Source organism: Rutidosis leptorrhynchoides, chromosome 1 (assembly GCF_046630445.1).
Source record: "Rutidosis leptorrhynchoides isolate AG116_Rl617_1_P2 chromosome 1, CSIRO_AGI_Rlap_v1, whole genome shotgun sequence".
In the NCBI taxonomy this organism is placed as follows: Eukaryota; Viridiplantae; Streptophyta; class Magnoliopsida; order Asterales; family Asteraceae; genus Rutidosis; species Rutidosis leptorrhynchoides.
The window spans coordinates 550,585,067-550,602,822 of NC_092333.1; the positions used below are offsets into that span (position 1 = coordinate 550,585,067).

The 17,756-nt window shown below is 32.2% G+C and overlaps 1 protein-coding gene and 1 pseudogene across 1 annotated transcript; both read right to left on the minus strand.

Moving 5' to 3' along the window:
* Positions 1–17,756, minus strand: part of LOC139843487 (uncharacterized) — a 362,697-nt pseudogene that overhangs the window by 257,057 nt on the left and 87,884 nt on the right.
* Positions 12,997–15,004, minus strand: LOC139879257 (protein IQ-domain 26-like). The gene is made up of 3 exons (XM_071865410.1): positions 14,651–15,004; positions 14,124–14,303; positions 12,997–13,659 (listed from the first exon to the last, which is right to left on the minus strand). The coding sequence occupies exons 1-3, from the start codon at positions 14,984–14,986 to the stop codon at positions 13,063–13,065; spliced, it is 1,113 nt and encodes a 370-aa protein (XP_071721511.1). The 5' UTR covers positions 14,987–15,004; the 3' UTR covers positions 12,997–13,062.

Here is a 17,756-nt window from a genome sequence, read left to right on the forward strand (position 1 = left end):
GACCAAAAAAAAATTAATTTTTAATTAATCTTTTATCAAAACCATAAATGATTTTATTGATCTACGTTGATATGGCCATAAAGAATTGACGGCTGACCTACTTTTGTAAGTGTATTTCGGCTATCATCCCGAAAACGCACAACGACCTTTTTTTTTTTTTATGAACTATTTGTTTCATATCTAGCTTAGGCAATTATTGTGAACATTTGGTCCCTATAAGAGCATTTATTTTTTAGACTTTTAGTTGATTTGTACTTGTCACAATTAGGGATAGCACCCGCGGGTCGTGGATGCGGATCCATTGGATCCATCACCCGTACCCGCGGATTTTTTTTAAGAGACATCCAATTGAACCCTTGTTCGTTGAAACAATTTGACTATATTTTTACTCCCCATTATTAAACGGGCCATTTTGATGCACACTCTTAAAAAAATAATTTGTTTTTTAAGTTTTATTATTCAACCTCCTTTTGTCAACGGTCACGTTTTTAACAAAACATTTGACAAGTTTGGAAAAACGTTTTTTATTGATTATTATCAAAAGTTTTCTATTGTCACTCTACTGGATGGAATTATGGCATACAACCAAAATTGCAACCCAACACTACATAAGAACAAAAAGGTTGTTTTTAATTAACATATGTATATGTGTTAAACTCGGAATAATAATAACTTATTTTAGAAAATTAACATAAGACATGTTGAAACATTTTTGTCACATTTAGCTCATCAAGTCTAATACTTATCATTGATAGATTTTATCACGTTTAGGAGATGTTTACTTTTTTCTTGTATTAAGTCCTACTTTCATTTACCTTTGTTTGGAAAAAAGTTTTTTTTTTTTTACTTTGCTTTCTCCCTTTCTGTAAAACTCATTTAAACACTTTCTTTGTTTTTTTTTTTTTTAAAACTTCCTTTTTTTTACGTTACCCGTAAATTATAAATATATAAAAAAAACTTTTTGTTTAAATTTTTTTTTCTAGTTTTTAAAAGGCCACTTGACCAATTTTTTAATTCTTTCACAACACCTGATATCGTGATCGTGACCTTTCACCAAAGCAAGAGATATTCTTGATAAACTAAACACGGACTCGTGTTTGAAATTGTCGGCCACAAAAAAATTCATTTGATAAAAGTATATATATATTTTTTTTTTAGTTATAGAAGGAGACCACTTCATTTTCAATACTTCATTTTTGACAAAAAAACTATTCCATTTTACCATCCCCTTTTTTTTCTTACTTTAACTTTTAAGATATACTTTTAATAAAAATACAAACTACTTTTTCTTATTTTAACTTTTAAGATTTACTTTTAATAAAAATACAAACTACTTTTTGTATTTTAACTTTTAAGATTTACTTTTAATAAAAGTACAAACTACTTTTTCTTATTTTAACTTTTAAGATTTACTTTTAATAAAAATACAAACTATTTTTTTATTTTAACTTTTAAAATTATAAATTTAAGAATAAACATTAGTATGCATGAAATAAATAATGATTAATTGCATAAGTAATCATAAATGTTAGATAACATATAAAGACCCCGTCGTATTCGTATTGATCGGAATTAATCTCGACCCATGGTACCGTGTTGTCAAATGACGTGTTGCGTACATAAAGTACCGTGTTGTCAAATGACATGTTGCGTACAATCATGAGGTCTTATTAACATAAATATAAATGTTAGTTAAGTTAATAAGAGTTAGATTACAGAAAATATAATTCAGGCGGTATAACCGGCCATATATAACTTAAATAATATAAATATAAATGTTAGTGAAGTTAATAAAAGTTAGTAAACATAAATGATAGTTAGGCGACAGTGTCGACCATATATAATTTAAGTGGCAGAGCCAACCATATAATAAGAACAATACAAATGCACTAAGAACTTAATAAAAATTAGTAGTTCAAAATGTTAGTAGTCCAAAATTTGATATGTCCGAGTCTGAAAAACCTTAATAATTTCATACCTTGATTAGTGACTCGTGATCGTTTGAGATATCCTTTGATTACACTAAGCTCTTCGTGCTGATAACGTGTTATAATTCAGTAGGCTTATAACTAATTTTGACCTAAGCCTATACAATCCTTAAATATGAGAGAGTAGTAATGGAAGAGAGAGAGTATATTTCTTATATGTAAGAAAAATGGTGTGTATATGTGTGTTCATTATCCACATATATATAGTACAAATTTTACTATCCATATTTGACTAATTACCATCCATATTTTACTACTAAATTTACAACATTTTTAACATTTAAGTGATTAAATCTATTTAATACTCCGTAAGACATATGTACTGTATCATTTTTTAAAAACCATAGGGAAATTGATCAAAATACACTTTTTTTTAAGACTTCAAACAAAATACACTTTTTTAAAAAAAAATTGTCTTTTTACACCATTCGGTAGACGGGATTTCTGTCTACCACCTTTATCTGTCGTCTACTATTATTTTTACAAAGTAGTCGACGGTGATATAAAGGTGGTAGACAGAATTCCCGTCTACTGGCAGTTTCTGCAGGGTTAGTAGACAGTGAGAACAGAGCAGTAGACAGACAATTACAAAGTAGTCGACTGTCTACTGCCTTGTTGTTGCTGTCTACTGCCTTGTTCTTTTTACACCATTCAGTAGACGAGAATTCTGTCTACCACCTTTACCTGTCGTCGACTACCATTTTTACAAAGTAGTCGACGGGAAGATAAAGGTGGTAGACAGAATTCCTGTCTACTGGTAGTTTCTGCAGGTATAGTAGACAGTGAGAACAAAGCAGTAGACATACATTTACAAAGTAGTCGACTGTCTACTGCCTTGTTGCTGTCTACTGCCTTGTTGTTGCTGTCTACTGCCTTGTTGTTGCTGTCTACTGCCTTGTAGACACTAACAAGGAATTCAGTAGACGGGAATTCTGTCTACCACCTTTATCTCACCGTCGACTACTTTGTAAAAATAATAGTAGACGACAGATAAAGGTGGTAGACAGAAATCCCGTCTATCGAATGGTTTAAAAAGACAATTTTTTTAAAAAAAGTGTATTTTGTTTGAAGCCTTAAAAAAAGTGTATTTTGATCAATTTCCCAAAACCATATCTAAACCAAGAAATTCCGAGTTAAAAGTATTGGGCTTAGAATGACATTTTCGATAGTTATTGATTATCTGGATTGGGCCGTTTTGGTTTTATAAACTCCTTGAGCTTTCATCTCAATCAAAATGATGACAAGTAGATGATGTAATTTATTCATGTGTTTATTTAATAGTAGACCGCTTCCATATGACACATTATCCACTTCCATTGATGAAAAGGTATAAAAGAGATAAATGTCTATATCCTTCATAACAAAAAGTTAAATAAAAAGTAAGAGGTAAAACTATAAAGGGTTAAAGCCATACATAGACTATATACTTTCATTTTTGTTTCAATGTAGGCTATATACTCCGAAAAATACCATTGTAGGCTATATACTTTAAAAAAGTGTACTCATGTCAACAAAAATGACCTTCCGCAGGCTAAACCGGTTAAAATAACCTGCATCTCCATCTTCATTAAACTATACCAACCCTAAATTTAAAAACCCTAAATTAAACTCTAGCAAATCTGCAAATTAATCACACACAAATGATCCATGAACTTTTGGAGCACGATTCTAACACATTTTTGCAGATTAATCACTCATATTTGAAGAATTCATAAAACGTAAAAGCGAGCATACGATCTTAAATTTTGAATTCGGTCTGAGATGCTTCTCCAATGAAATTGATGATTCAAACAGTTTCTCTTGATGATTTCAAACATATATACACTTTTACAATTTGTTTTTACACTTTAGATCGGTCTGTGAACCTCAACAGCAATCGATTTCTAATTCCGGCTATAAAACTTCAATTTTCGGCCAAAATTGATGTTGTATACGTGACCTCAAGGTTGATGAAGGTTTCTGTGATGTATGTGAACCTCTAACACCTTGCAATTCGATCTAATACCAGCTGAATAGAATTGTTGCCTAAAAGTCAACAAAAGTCAAATATTGTATCTATATGTACATAAACGTGACTGATTGGATATTTGGATGCATAAGGCTTTCAAGATTGCACGAAGTATTATTATTATTATTATTATTTTACTTTAGTTAATTAGTTTGCATGGAGAAGGCATTCAAGATTGCAGGTGTTAAAAATGGAGTTTTGTAAACATGGAGAAAGGAGATGGAAAGAAAGGAGAAGAAACACTTGAAATACCTAAAACACCCTCGTTTGTTTTTCTTTCCGGTTAAAAGGTTTAGTGTGTTTATGTTAGTAAATAACTTGAAAGTTTATGACCTACGATAGTATTTATTTGAGTATATAGCCTACATTGGAACAAAAATGAAAGTATATAACCTATTTATAGCTTTAACCCGACTATAAATTAAACAAAACATGCAGTGTAATAATGACATTGCGTGTTTTTGTCTAAGGACGGAGGGAGTAGCAAATTAGACCACTTCCATCAATAACATATTTCATCACCATTACAAACTCCCGCATCGACGTCATACCAACATTTTCTCCTACTTCCTCCCCAAGACATGAACACCAATATCGATGACATCCTTCCTCACTATCACACTGACCCACCTAATTAATTAAATATACCAATCTATTAATGTTAAAGCATAGAGTACATATAAATAAAACTTAATACTCCGTCCTGGATTATGCTATAGGAAGAAAAATTGTAGCACGAGAAAGGTGAGGGCGAGTGAGGACTAGTAACTGTTAGAAAATAAAGGCAAAAAGAAATTTACTAAGTGGACTTGTGGATCACAAGAGTTTCCTTTCAATCATTCAATGGTTCTCAACGGCTAGAGATGTGAATCATAAAGCACAATCAATAGTAATAGCAAAGGCCAACAGTAATTTTCCGTATATACATGCTTTAGAATAAGTAACTAAAAAGTATATAAACTCCTTTCCTATTGTAGAAATAGCTGTTGTATTTTTGACTCTATAAATAGAGCTGCTCATCAGTGTACAAAAACAACTCAATATAATCAAAATGTAGTCCTCAAAGCTTATTGTCTTCTTTTAGTTCATAATCAATTCAATGATAATGAATTCAGTTTACTTTCAATTAATATTTCCGCATATCAATTCTTAACATGGTATCAAGAGCTAACGGTATCGATCCTTTGATCAAGATACTCGTTTTTTTTTTACTAGATCATCTACCAAAACTGAGCTACCGTGTCAAATGAAGGAAGCTCAGTCAAAAACAACCCAAACCAACAGTAACCCCAATCCGAGAAATCAAACCCTCTTAAAAAAAATTTAGAGAATCAGAGGGTTTCATCGAAGAACCTTAGAAACGTGGTAGCGACCGAGCTTAACAAATCTTTTGCTTTGTTATAATCAAAGTAAAGATCAAAATCTTGTTCAAGGAGTTTGGTTCTTTTTCCGGCAACTATTTGTGATGCTTTAATAGCATTTGTATCTGAATTTGGCTGCTTGCTTCCTGCCGAAAAGGAAAGAAAAAAAAACGGTGGCGGCTGAAGATAGTGGCCGTCAAGGATCTTGTGTTGCGGTGTTTGCACGGTGGTTAGTGGCGGCGAAGGGAGCAGCACCGGCAGTCAACGGCAACCATGAGGTCACCAACAAAGACACAACAAAATGCTTCGATTTCATGGCTTTGAAAATCCGAAAATCAGGTAAAAGGTTTGGGTTAGCACCTCAAAGCCTTCTCTCCTTAAACTTTTTCCTTTAATTTCATGTTCATCACAAAAACGGCCAAATAGGTGAGGTCAAAAACTCAAACCCTTGTTTAACCCCGAAATTGATAATAATGGGAAAAAGGGAAAACCTTAAATCGCATATCAGGATTTAAAAATAAAAGGGGAAAACCCTGATTTCTCTAAATCGTGTGAATTTGCTGAAAGAGAAGATGACTCTTTTTTGTTAATGCCAAAAAAAAAAAAAAAAAAAAAAAAAAAAAAAAAAAAAAAGCGTCTGAACAAGAAAAGTGACATAATCTCAATTCTAAGATTCTATGGGTATGTTTGGGAACGAGCTTTTTGAAGCTTTTTAGAGCTTTTAGCTTTTAGCTTTTATGAAAAAGCTCATATCTAACAAAAAGCTTCGTTTGGTTATGAAAAATTAAAGCGATTGCTGGGATTGAAAAAGCTCTAATAAGCTTGTTGATGAAACGCTTCAACAACTAGCGTTTAAGATATAATAGGAGCTTTTGGTGTCTATGTGACTTAAATACCCTTCAAATTGTAGTACATCTCTTCCACGTAATTCCACGTAGTGCAATATTTTGACTCATTCAGTTAAGATAGAGATATATCAATATGTGGATTAATATAAATATATAATCGATAGAATTTTTATTTTTATCATCAATATAATCAACTAGTAAATGGGCCGCCCAATTTTGTATTCATTAGTTAGAGATATATATAACAATATAATCGAGTTTTCAAAATTTCAAAAAGAGCCCCCCAAGTAATATGAAGCATTCAAGTGTTCACATTCATCTCTACGAAGTTATATTGAGAAGTCATTCGGAATTTTGAATAAACGGTTTCACATACTTAATGAAATGCGAAGGTTTAGTGTGCAAACACAAATTGATGTTATCACGGCTACATTTGCATTGCATAACTGCATTCGTAATGACTATATTTTATTAAACTAAAATAATGATATTTAAGTATTTTTTCTAGTGTCCATTTTTGTCATTTTACTTATTTTATAACAGCTCCAGCTACTTTGCCAAACAATTAAATACATTTAAAAAGTTTCAGCTAAACGCTTTCAGCTAAACGCTTGCAGCTAAACACCTGCAGCTAAACATCTGCAGCTTCCAGCTAGTTTTGTCAAACATACCCTATATTTGACCATAAAGTACACCTTAACCCTCTAGTTGACCAATTGTTACAAAAAGAGCCCCTGTAGAGATAACCTTTTCTTTTATAAATAACCCATTTTCCCAAAGTCATGTTCAATCGGTTAAGGGGAAGGGTAATAGAGAGTAACTATTGCTTTTGTGAAAAATCAATTAAAAAAGTACATTTGGGGTTCTGACTTGTGAGAAGTAAGACCTTAAGTCTACATATGGCCAAAATTGTTCGTAAAAAACAATTAGTCCAAATTAAGGCCCAAAACTTACGTATGTTTAAGGGTATAATGAGACAGGCCCATTGCCAAGCTCAAAAATTGATTTTATCCAAAAAAAACAGACTCAACTTTAATCGGAAAAGAAATGTTTTTCCCATTGCCAAGCTCAAAAATTGATTTTATCCAAAAAAACAGACTCAACTTTAATCGGAAAAGAAATGTTTTTGCGAGTAGATTTTTCTATGATTACGACGTCACTAATCATTTATTTTTTTTATGATATTTTCGGTATGTACCCAACACACGGGTGAGGGGAGATTGATTCTACCGACACGGTGAGTTGGTTGGAAGTCTGAAGAAGTCAATCAAAGTACCGGGTCATCTAACGGGATAAAGCAAAACACTTCGACGTGTGACGAATCAAAAAGGTTCAAGTCGGGAAACTTAAACAATTTATTCCAGGCGAACTAAACAAGGCTAAAGGTGAACTGGGTTCATGTCAGGCGAACCAAACAAGGTTCAAGAATGAACTGGGTTCATGTCGAGCGAACCAAACAAGGTTTAAGTTGAACTGGGTTCATGTCGGGCGAACCAAACAAGGTTCAAGAGTGAACTGGGTTCATGTCAGGCGAACCAAACAAGGTTCAAGATTTAGCTGGGTTCATGTCGGGAAACTTAATAATGCAGGCGAATCAAAAAGGTTCAAGTCGAACCGGGTTCAAGTCTGAAAATGCAAGGCAAATCAAATGAGTTCAAGTCGGAAACGTCTCAACAAGATTGAAGTACTAGCTCGTAGATATTCTCACAAAACGAGTTAACGGAAGACTCCTCAACAAAGTATTAGTCAAGTTGAATATTGGAAGTTCCACTATTCAACTTGAGGGGGAGTGTTAGAAAATAAACGCAAAAAGAAATTTACAAAGTGGACTTGTGGATCACAAGAGTTTCCTTTCAATCATTCAATGGTTCTCAACGGCTAGAGATGTGAATCATAAAGCACAATCAATAGTAATAGCAAAGGCCAACAGTAATTTTCCGTATATACATGCTGTAGAATAAGTAACTAAAAAGTATATAAACTCCTTTCCTATTGTAGAAATAGCTGTTGTATTTTTGACTCTATAAATAGAGCTGCTCATCAGTGTACAAAAACAACTCAATATAATCAAAATGTAGTCCTCAAAGCTTATAGTCTTCTTTTAGTTCATAATCAATTCAATGATAATGAATTCAATTTACTTTCAATTAATATTTCCGCATATCAATTCTTAACAGTAATGACTTTTAGGAGTGTCGATACCCTCAAAACTTAGTACTCCCTCCTGGATTATGCTATAGGTTGGTAATATCGATACCCTCAAGAGCTAAAGTGAGCACAAACCCGTGACGTACACTGATATTAGTGGTCTTATAGGAGTGTCTGGGGCTACTTATTTCAACTGCTTTTCTCTATACGCAATTTGATTGTTTTTGGCCGCAAAATCGAATGAAGTTGTTTCATTTGATTCATTCACCAACTCCCTTTTGTCACACACCACGAAATTAACATTCTGGGCACTTTTGACTTCTTTTTTTATATATAAATGGTAAACACGCACACCCTATTACAAATAGCCCATTGTGAAACTCGAATGCACTAACTTAAAAGTTAATAATTTAGCTCAATATCATTAAGCCAACGGCCCTTTTATTCTTGCCCTTTCTTTTTAGTTGACATATTACACCCTATAAAGTGTTGGTGATTTTAGTGTCATCGGTCATTTTGTGTAATTGGGTGATTTACTAGAGATAATGGGATTTCAAGTTACGCTCAAATACGAGTTAGGAGAGTGTGGAGTGCACGCTTGTATAAGCATACTTGATTAATCCATGTGAAAGGTTGTGTTGTTTAGTTAGTGTCCTTTTGACCAATAGACACAACTATTAATGAATGAGTGTAAGCTTTTCATGAAATGGTGCAACTTCATATGAAGTAGTGTAACTTTTCATGGTACCATTTCAAGAGAAGGTATGCCCATTCATGGTACTTTTTTGTCCAAAAGGTGTGACCATTCATGGTACCTCTTCACCAAAAGGTGTAACTTTTTAATCTCTATAAATAGAGAATACTTGTCTCATTTTCTAGATGATGAAAATATGAACACTCACGATATACATAAAACTCTTTGTTCTTGACTTCCAATTTTAATTGCCTATATTGGAGTTGTGCCTTTGTCTTATCCCGAATAAAGATTTCGTGTAACCCTAAGGCAATATATGTATAGGGTCGAAATACTTTATCGCGAAAGTGACTACACGATTCAAAGGTTTATCCGGGCATTCAAACCCTATTATCCAACATCCAACAAAGCGATAAAGTATTTTCGAGATGATAAACCTTTGATGGAGTCACCGAGGTATATGAGAATTTTATTTCATAAAAGGCATTAGGTTGAAGTATGATTGGTACAGTGGCATCCAGAAAAAAGAAACATAGAACAAATGTTGTGTTGGTTGTCATTTTGGAACATGATATTTTACGGAGTATTCTGAAAAGGGATGATTCCAAATTGGAGAAGTACATGAAGATAATTATTATCACTTTGATGAATTAAGGATTCGAGTGGTGATTCAACACAATAGTTCAACAACCATAATATCAAGTGAATGGATGAAAGTCCATGCAATATTGGATCATATCAAGTGACAACATCTTCGGTTGATCAAACAATTGATCGATGGATATGCATATAGTGGAATCTACATGGGTCATCTCGCCAATCTTACTCACAGATACGCAATTCTATTCAATCTCTTTATGTTTACATATGGGCATATGGTATTAAATGATGACTTGCGTGTTTTATTCCATTGTATATATTCAGTAAATGGTAAGCTATTTACGTTGATCACTCATACCGAGACATGGGTGTGAATTTAATGCCAACAAAGGATTGCAATTATTTGTATAAATTGGTCAACAAAATTGTGGAAATCAATTTCCCAATGTCTTGAATTCGCATGTGATATGAATAATGTTTATAAACTATTTTAAGTTATATTATTCTGACCATTTTGACGAAATGAAAATTAAGTATGGAAATTATGTATGAAGACTATAACCGTTTTCTGAAATCTCATCAGTTTGACTTTTGGTAAACAGTTGTCTTCTTTGAAAGATGGATTTTTGTTCAACGTTCGGTTAAATCGGTTGTTTGTCACAAGGTTTACAAATTTTGTCATCCTATGATATATGAACAACGGTTATGTTCCATACAATACTTATAATAATTAGTTTCCATATAACCAAAAGTATTGTATTGATTATTTTTCGTGGTTACTCAAGTTAATTTCACAAAGGCTTAAGTGTGATTTTGTAAGTTGATTTGTAACTTGTTTTGTCAGAATACATATATTTTAATGTTGGTATAAGAAAGTGGGACTATGCATCGACCTATATGGTTTAATGATATGTTGGTTGGTATGTATGTCGATAATATTATACATGGATATGATGTCAATAAAGAAATTGTTTAATAAAGAAATTGTTTAATCTATTCTTTGAATATTGACTTGAAAACCTCCAATGGTTGTTAACATCATGATTGTTGGTAAATAATGGATTGATTGGTAACAATTGTTAGAATATTTACGGATGGTAATAATCTGTGGAAAAAGAAGTTATGTTTTTGTTACTAAATAAATTGTCCATTAAATATTTATTCATTGATGAGGTATGTCCATAAACCATTTGATGGTTTATCAAGATGATATAAGTTAGTAAAACTAATATGTTTTAATATGAAATGAGGATTAGATGTTGCTTAATTGTTATCGAATACCGGTATGCTATGGAAATTGGTTGTATGATGTATGTGATTACATCAAGTGACCAATATAGCATGGTGTTAGAAAAATTATGCATGGTCTAGTGGAATTCATTGTGATGGAGCTTAAGTACCTTAGTATTTGTAAAAGTCATTCACAATGTGAAATCCTTAAGACATATTAAAATTGTATTGAGTTTACTATTGATCAAGAGGATAATACAACTAGAAGTTGTTGGATATTTCACTTTATTTAAACGAAGTATCTTGGATCAAAGGATTGATGTTGAGATTATTGACATTATAAACTTATGGTCATTTCTTCTTGGTTCTAGAAGTGAATTGACAAAGGTATAGTTATAATTATAATCTCGTCATCTAATGTAATGATATAATTGTGTGCATAAGGATAATGATGATACATTATCAAGGATGTACAAATTATAAAGTTTACATTGTGAGTCATGAAATAGTGGACATATGAATCGACTGATCAATCAATAAATTTTAGTACTCGCGAGTTTCTTATGGTCGAATAAGAATTTAGTAAGTCTTTGATAAAAGAATTACTAAGGAAAGTTAATTGAAGTCGAAAGAGACAGGGTAATGTTCATTTAGATCCCTAGTTATGGGATGTGATATGACTAAGACATGCATATTAGTGAAAGTTTAGACAAATTTTATTTCGTGAGGTTCATCACGAATGAAGTGATATGTGTGGATTTTGTTGGGTCACAACAAAGTTTGGTAAATTCACTTGACAAAAGCATTAGCCGTAAGCGCGCAAAAGTTGGCTAATGTTGTGGGATTGAAGTCCATTGAATCTTCCAAAGTGAGACGCCCAATTCCCTTCTAGTACAACGCTAGAAGCTGAATTCAATGAGGTAAGCTTACTTTCTAAAGATTGAAACACATAAATATTCTGATCCCAAAATATGTGTTTAGACCCGTAAGTGGAGTAGGTTGAAGTTAAACTTCTTAATGCCTCTTTTGAAAAATTGCATATGCGGGTGCAAGACAGAAAAGAGTTACCTATGTGAGTATGAAGTTTGTCGCTTCAAAGAAGCTTGGACTTGGCTTCCTATATACTCATGAAAGGATATGGACGCATGGCTTATAAAAGCGACAAGACGAACATTAGAGAAATGTAAGAAACTAATGTGTATATTATTTTATAGTTTTCAAATGAGTTGAAGGGTTCAATTTCTGAAATACCCCGATTCTCGAATTCTCGTAAATAATATACCAAGTGAAAATTCAATTTCTGAAACATTTCCATTTACGCATAAGTTTGTGTGTTTGTTCAAGTTTAAAGTAAATCAAAGGATTACACTAAAATGGGGGGGAATTGTTGGTGATTTTAGTGTCATCGGTCATTTTGTGTAATTGGGTGATTTACTAGAGATAATGGGATTTCAAGTTACGCTCAAATACGAGTTAGGAGAGTGTGGAGTGCACGCTTGTATAAGCATACTTGATTAATCCATGTGAAAGGTTGTGTTGTTTAGTTAGTGTCCTTTTGACCAATAGACACAACTATTAATGAATGAGTGTAAGCTTTTCATGAAATGGTGCAACTTCATATGAAGTAGTGTAACTTTTCATGGTACCATTTCAAGAGAAGGTATGCCCATTCATGGTATTTTTTTGTCCAAAAGGTGTGACCATTCATGGTACCTCTTCACCAAAAGGTGTAACTTTTTAATCTCTATAAATAGAGAATACTTGTCTCATTTTCTAGATGATGAAAATATGAACACTCACAATATACATAAAACTCTTTGTTCTTGACTTCCAATTTTAATTGCCTATATTGGAGTTGTGCCTTTGTCTTATCCCGAATAAAGATTTCGTGTAACCCTAAGGCAATATATGTATAGGGTCGAAATACTTTATCGCGAAAGTAACTACACGATTCAAAGGTTTATCCGGGCATTCAAACCCTATTATCCAACATCCAACATAAAGTGACTAAAAAAATTAAATTTGTGGGTAAAAGTAAATAAAAAAATAAAATAAGTGATGTATGCTAAAAGAGGGCGTTATAGGAACATCTTATGTCACATTTGATCCTCATTGTAAATCTTATGCACTAATTCGCAATAAGAGAAGTCCGAATACTATAAGTTACAGATCAAACAATTACAAATCACCATCTAATATCAGAGTACCCACCAAGCCTATCCATGATTGCATTATTGAAACTATTTGCTTCTTGGGCCTGTGAGCTTGATCTTCGCACTTTCATCCCATAACTTACACTATTTCTTGACTCCATCATCTCATTTAGTGACACTTTCTTTTTGTGCCCGAGTCCAAATTCAGGTCTATGTCTTGGCGCACTTTGAGACCTTAACTTAGCATTAAATGATTTTGTGTTAGCCATGTAACTACGGTTGCTCGACGACCCATCCGTACACACACTCTTAGATGGAGAGACTGGCCTACACTGATTGGGCCTGATATGTGGGGCCCACTCAAACTCATGGGTTTGTGAACTGGGTATGGGTAAACGGGCTGGAGATCGGTGACGCATAGGTGAAGGGAAGGTTTGGGCATTTGGATTATCAATGTAACCCGGTGCCCAATCCCATGTGTTGGTCCTTCTAGATCTTGACTTGGGCCTCCCTGGATCAATCTCCACTATTTTTGGGCTTTCATCAATTTGGGAAGTGTCAAAAGCAGGTGACAGCCTTTTGCTATGTGAAGATCTTGTGTACTCACTCCTTGACTCATCAAATCCCTCCTACAAAATATATAAGAAATCTCAAAGTAGAAACATCACTAACAGTATATTTTGGAGTGGTCAGAAAGGGTCAGGAACAGTAATATGATATTCTGGTTAGACCACGTATAACTAAGTAAAATTACTCGCCCTCCTTAAATAACTTGAATAATGAAATCGGATCCGTTTAGCGTTTAAAAACACATCAATAAGTAACACCTAGAAAACATACCACAAATTTAAATTGTTTAGAGGGACTCAACAAAATTAAAGTTACTCTAGCGTTAAAAAACACATCAATAAGTAACATCTAGAAAACTTACCACAATTTAAATTGTTTAGAGGGACTCAACAAAATTAAAGATACTCTCTACTGTATTACATAACAGTTTGAAAATAAAATGTCTAGATCAAACATTAATTAATGTCAATCATTAAGAAACATTAAATAATCAAGTAGTAGCACAGTTGGGTTGGGTGCTTACTTTTGAATCTTGAAAATTGTTGATGGCATGATGATAATTGTGCGCACAAATGCTAGATTGCGCCCTCACCATAGCTTCCATACTACGCAATGTAGCAGCTGCTTGTTTTCTCACCAAATATCCTCTAACTAATGCTTGAACCTTCACTAATCCCCTTAATGCCCTTAATGCTTTCCTTGACTGTTTCATTTTCATCCATCGAAACAATACCCAATTTCGTAATTCAACTCAAAAAAGTAATGTTTACCTTTTATTCTTAATCACTTTTTTTTTTTACATTAAAATTATGAGCTAAATTCACTCAATTAAAATTTGGATGTTAGTAAAACAAAATATTTTATTTTTTCATTTTATCCTAAATTAGTAAAACAAAATATTTTATTTTTCCATTTTATCCTAAATTGGTAGTCCAATAAACTTAAAACAAAATATTTGAATTCGTAGTTTATTCTTTTTTTCATATAAAATAAAAATAAACTTAAAATAAATATGAAAACAAGTTAGACGAAATGAAGGTTTAAGTTTACCAAGTATCCACGAAACAATGATTGAATTTTGATAGCGGCTAAATTCTCCCGACCACCACCGGAAAACACGCCTTGACTAGTCAACCTAACGACGGCGACGGCTGCTTGAGCGGCAGAAACAGCGGCATCAGCTGCGGCGGCGGTGGCAGCAGCAAACGCAATTGCGTGACGGTTTTGTTCATCTTGTGAGTGAATGGGGTAAGTTGGTTTTTCCGGTAAAGAAATTGTGGCACGTGAGAAACCAATGCAAGACGGAACGTTGTCTTTCCGGTCATCAGAGACTGTAGTTTTTTTAATACCGAATAAAGCCTTGAGCCACCGTGTTGCTCTGCCCATTGTTCTTCCAGAATCTGTGAAAATACAGAGTAAATATTTATTTTTTGTATCTATATAAAGGTGGAGGACCAGTTTAACTTTGTGATTTAAAAAATATAGTAACTATGTTTTTAACTCTGTTTAAAAAATTTGAAGGGTGAGAGAAAATTTAGGCTATATTTGTTGCATAATTTTGTACCTACATTTATTTATTTATTTATATTAATATTTGTATAATTTGAGAATAATTACTGAATAAGTTGTACGGTGTACTTTTTACTTTTTTATATTGACCAAAAGCTATCGGTAAAGGGTGATGATATGTACACAACCTAATTTTATTGTGTACACAATCATCATGCTTTACAGTGTTGTACAGTACGATACTGTAAAACTTGAAGGTTGTGTACATAACAAAATTAGGTTGTATACATATCACTCCCCATTGGTAAATTGTTAAATACTTTATACTCAGTATCAAGGTTGCAAAATTCGCTATTCAGGGATTAATCGGTCAGAATTTTGGAAGGATTAAACGGCAATTCGGAGTTTAATCGAGGATTAATTGGATTGTACTTTATGCATTAGATATTAAATTTTAAAAATTAAACAATGTTTTATATACTCGTATTATTATATTTTAGGACTTTTAATTATGTATTTTTTTATTTTTAAAATGTTTTTAAGGTATTTTAGGATTTAAATGAAATGCCCCGTTCTAATTCATCTGGACGAAGTCTTCAACAGTTGGTCCCATTGCGAGGTTCTGACCTCTATATGCCATGAACGACTCCATGTAATATGAGCAAATGCACAGCGGAAAGTTTCTTTAATACCTGAGAATAAACATACTTTAAAGTGTCAACCAAAAGGTTGGTGAGTTCATAAGTTTATCATAAAACACAAAAAATTCATTATTTTGATAGACCACAAGATTTAAATGCTGCATGGTACAAATGGGCCCGAATCCTATCTGAGAGTAAACATGCTTTAAAGTGTCAACCAAAAGGTTGGTGAGTTCGTAAGTTTATCATAAAACAAAAAAAATTCATTATTTTGATAGACCACAAGATTTAAATGCTGCATGGTACAAATGGGCCCGAATCCTATACCCACCTGTAATGTACATGCGATATCTTTTAAATACAGTACACCTTTCTCGTGTACGAAATCATCTTTCATAAATCTTAGTAACCGTACACATATCTCGTGCACAAAAATAACATACACATAACCTGTGTATAAAATCATTCTCTCGATACATAACATTCATATCAATTGGTGGCAATTATCATGTCCACATAATTCAATGGTGGCAATTATCATGTCCACATAATTCAATGGTGACAATTATCATGTCCACATAATTCAACAATAATCCGCAGAATTTCTGTCTGCATAATAATTCATTCGAGGAATGTTTTGCTTGTGTCTATCTCGTCAAACATTTATAAAAGCATTTCATGTATTCGCAGTTCAAAATACATTTCCAAAAGCATTTAATAAAGCAGTTATAAAAATAGCGCATGTATTCTCAGTCCCAAAAATATAAAGAGTAAAAGGGAGAAAATGAACTCATCATACTGTATTTTGTAGTAAAAATACATATAACGACATTGAACAACTAAACAATGCAAAGTTGGCCTCGGATTCACGAACCTATATCAATTATTTATCAAATAGTATTAACACATATAATGATAGTAACAAATATTATTATTATACTTAATATTTATATATATATATATATATATATATATTCAATTCTTATTAAAATATTTTAATTAGAGTATATATATGTCATTTATTATAAATTTTATATATATACTTAAAATATTATATAGTGTATCAAAATGTATATTTATATGTATGATTATGTTCAAATATATATTTATACTATATGTACATTATTTATATATAAAATTATGGATAATAATATTTTATAACAATTTGTATAATATTAATGTAACATGGTATATGTTATAAGTATATTTTATACACAAAATATTTATTTGTTACTAATAATAATTTTGATGAAAATAAAATGATAGTTTTTAATACAGATACAAATTTCAATGAAAATACCAGTTATAAAATTTAAAATAATGATACTTTTAATAATGATAACCATAATAATACTGATAATATTAATGATTATAATAATAGTAATTTTTATTACTAATGATAATGATATAGTTGTAATAATCATAATAATGGTAAAAGTAATAATAATGATAATGATAATAATAACACTAATATTCATAATAATTAATAATAATATCAATACTAATAATAATAATAATTCTAATACTTGTATTAATAACAATAACACTCATTAATAATAACAATAACAATAACAATAAGATAGTAAATATAGAAATAATAATAATAACAATAATAAGGATTACAACCTTTGAAGTTTGAAGCTATGCTTAAAAAGAATGCACCACGCCGGGACTCGAACCCGCGACCACTCGCTCCACACTAACGCCCTTAACCATCAAAGTAATTCCGTTTTTCTGTTGTGTTACCCAACTAATTTGCTTTTATAATATTTCTGTTTCTTCTATCTTCTTCTTATTTTTGTTTGTAAATTATGCAGCGATATGGATCCACAGAATTTGGGTTTCGGCCCAACTAGTAACAAGGATCCTAGCCCAAGATTTACGGCCTAATTATATAAACCTAATTTGTATCTGATATTGATACCGCCACGAGGTTTATTTTATTTTTATTATCAATATATTCGACATATTAGGTTTACAGCTCATTATATCACTATCTCGAAATC

Coding starts and splice junctions, on each gene's coding strand:
- LOC139879257 (XM_071865410.1), bottom strand. CDS start 14,986: ATGGGCAGAGCAACACGGTGGCTCAAGGCTTTATTCGGTATTAAAAAA. Junction 14,304..14,650: donor CATTGTTTCGTGGATACTTG/GTAAACTTAAAC, acceptor AAAATGAAACAG/TCAAGGAAAGCATTAAGGGC. Junction 13,660..14,123: donor ACAATTTTCAAGATTCAAAA/GTAAGCACCCAA, acceptor TATATTTTGTAG/GAGGGATTTGATGAGTCAAG.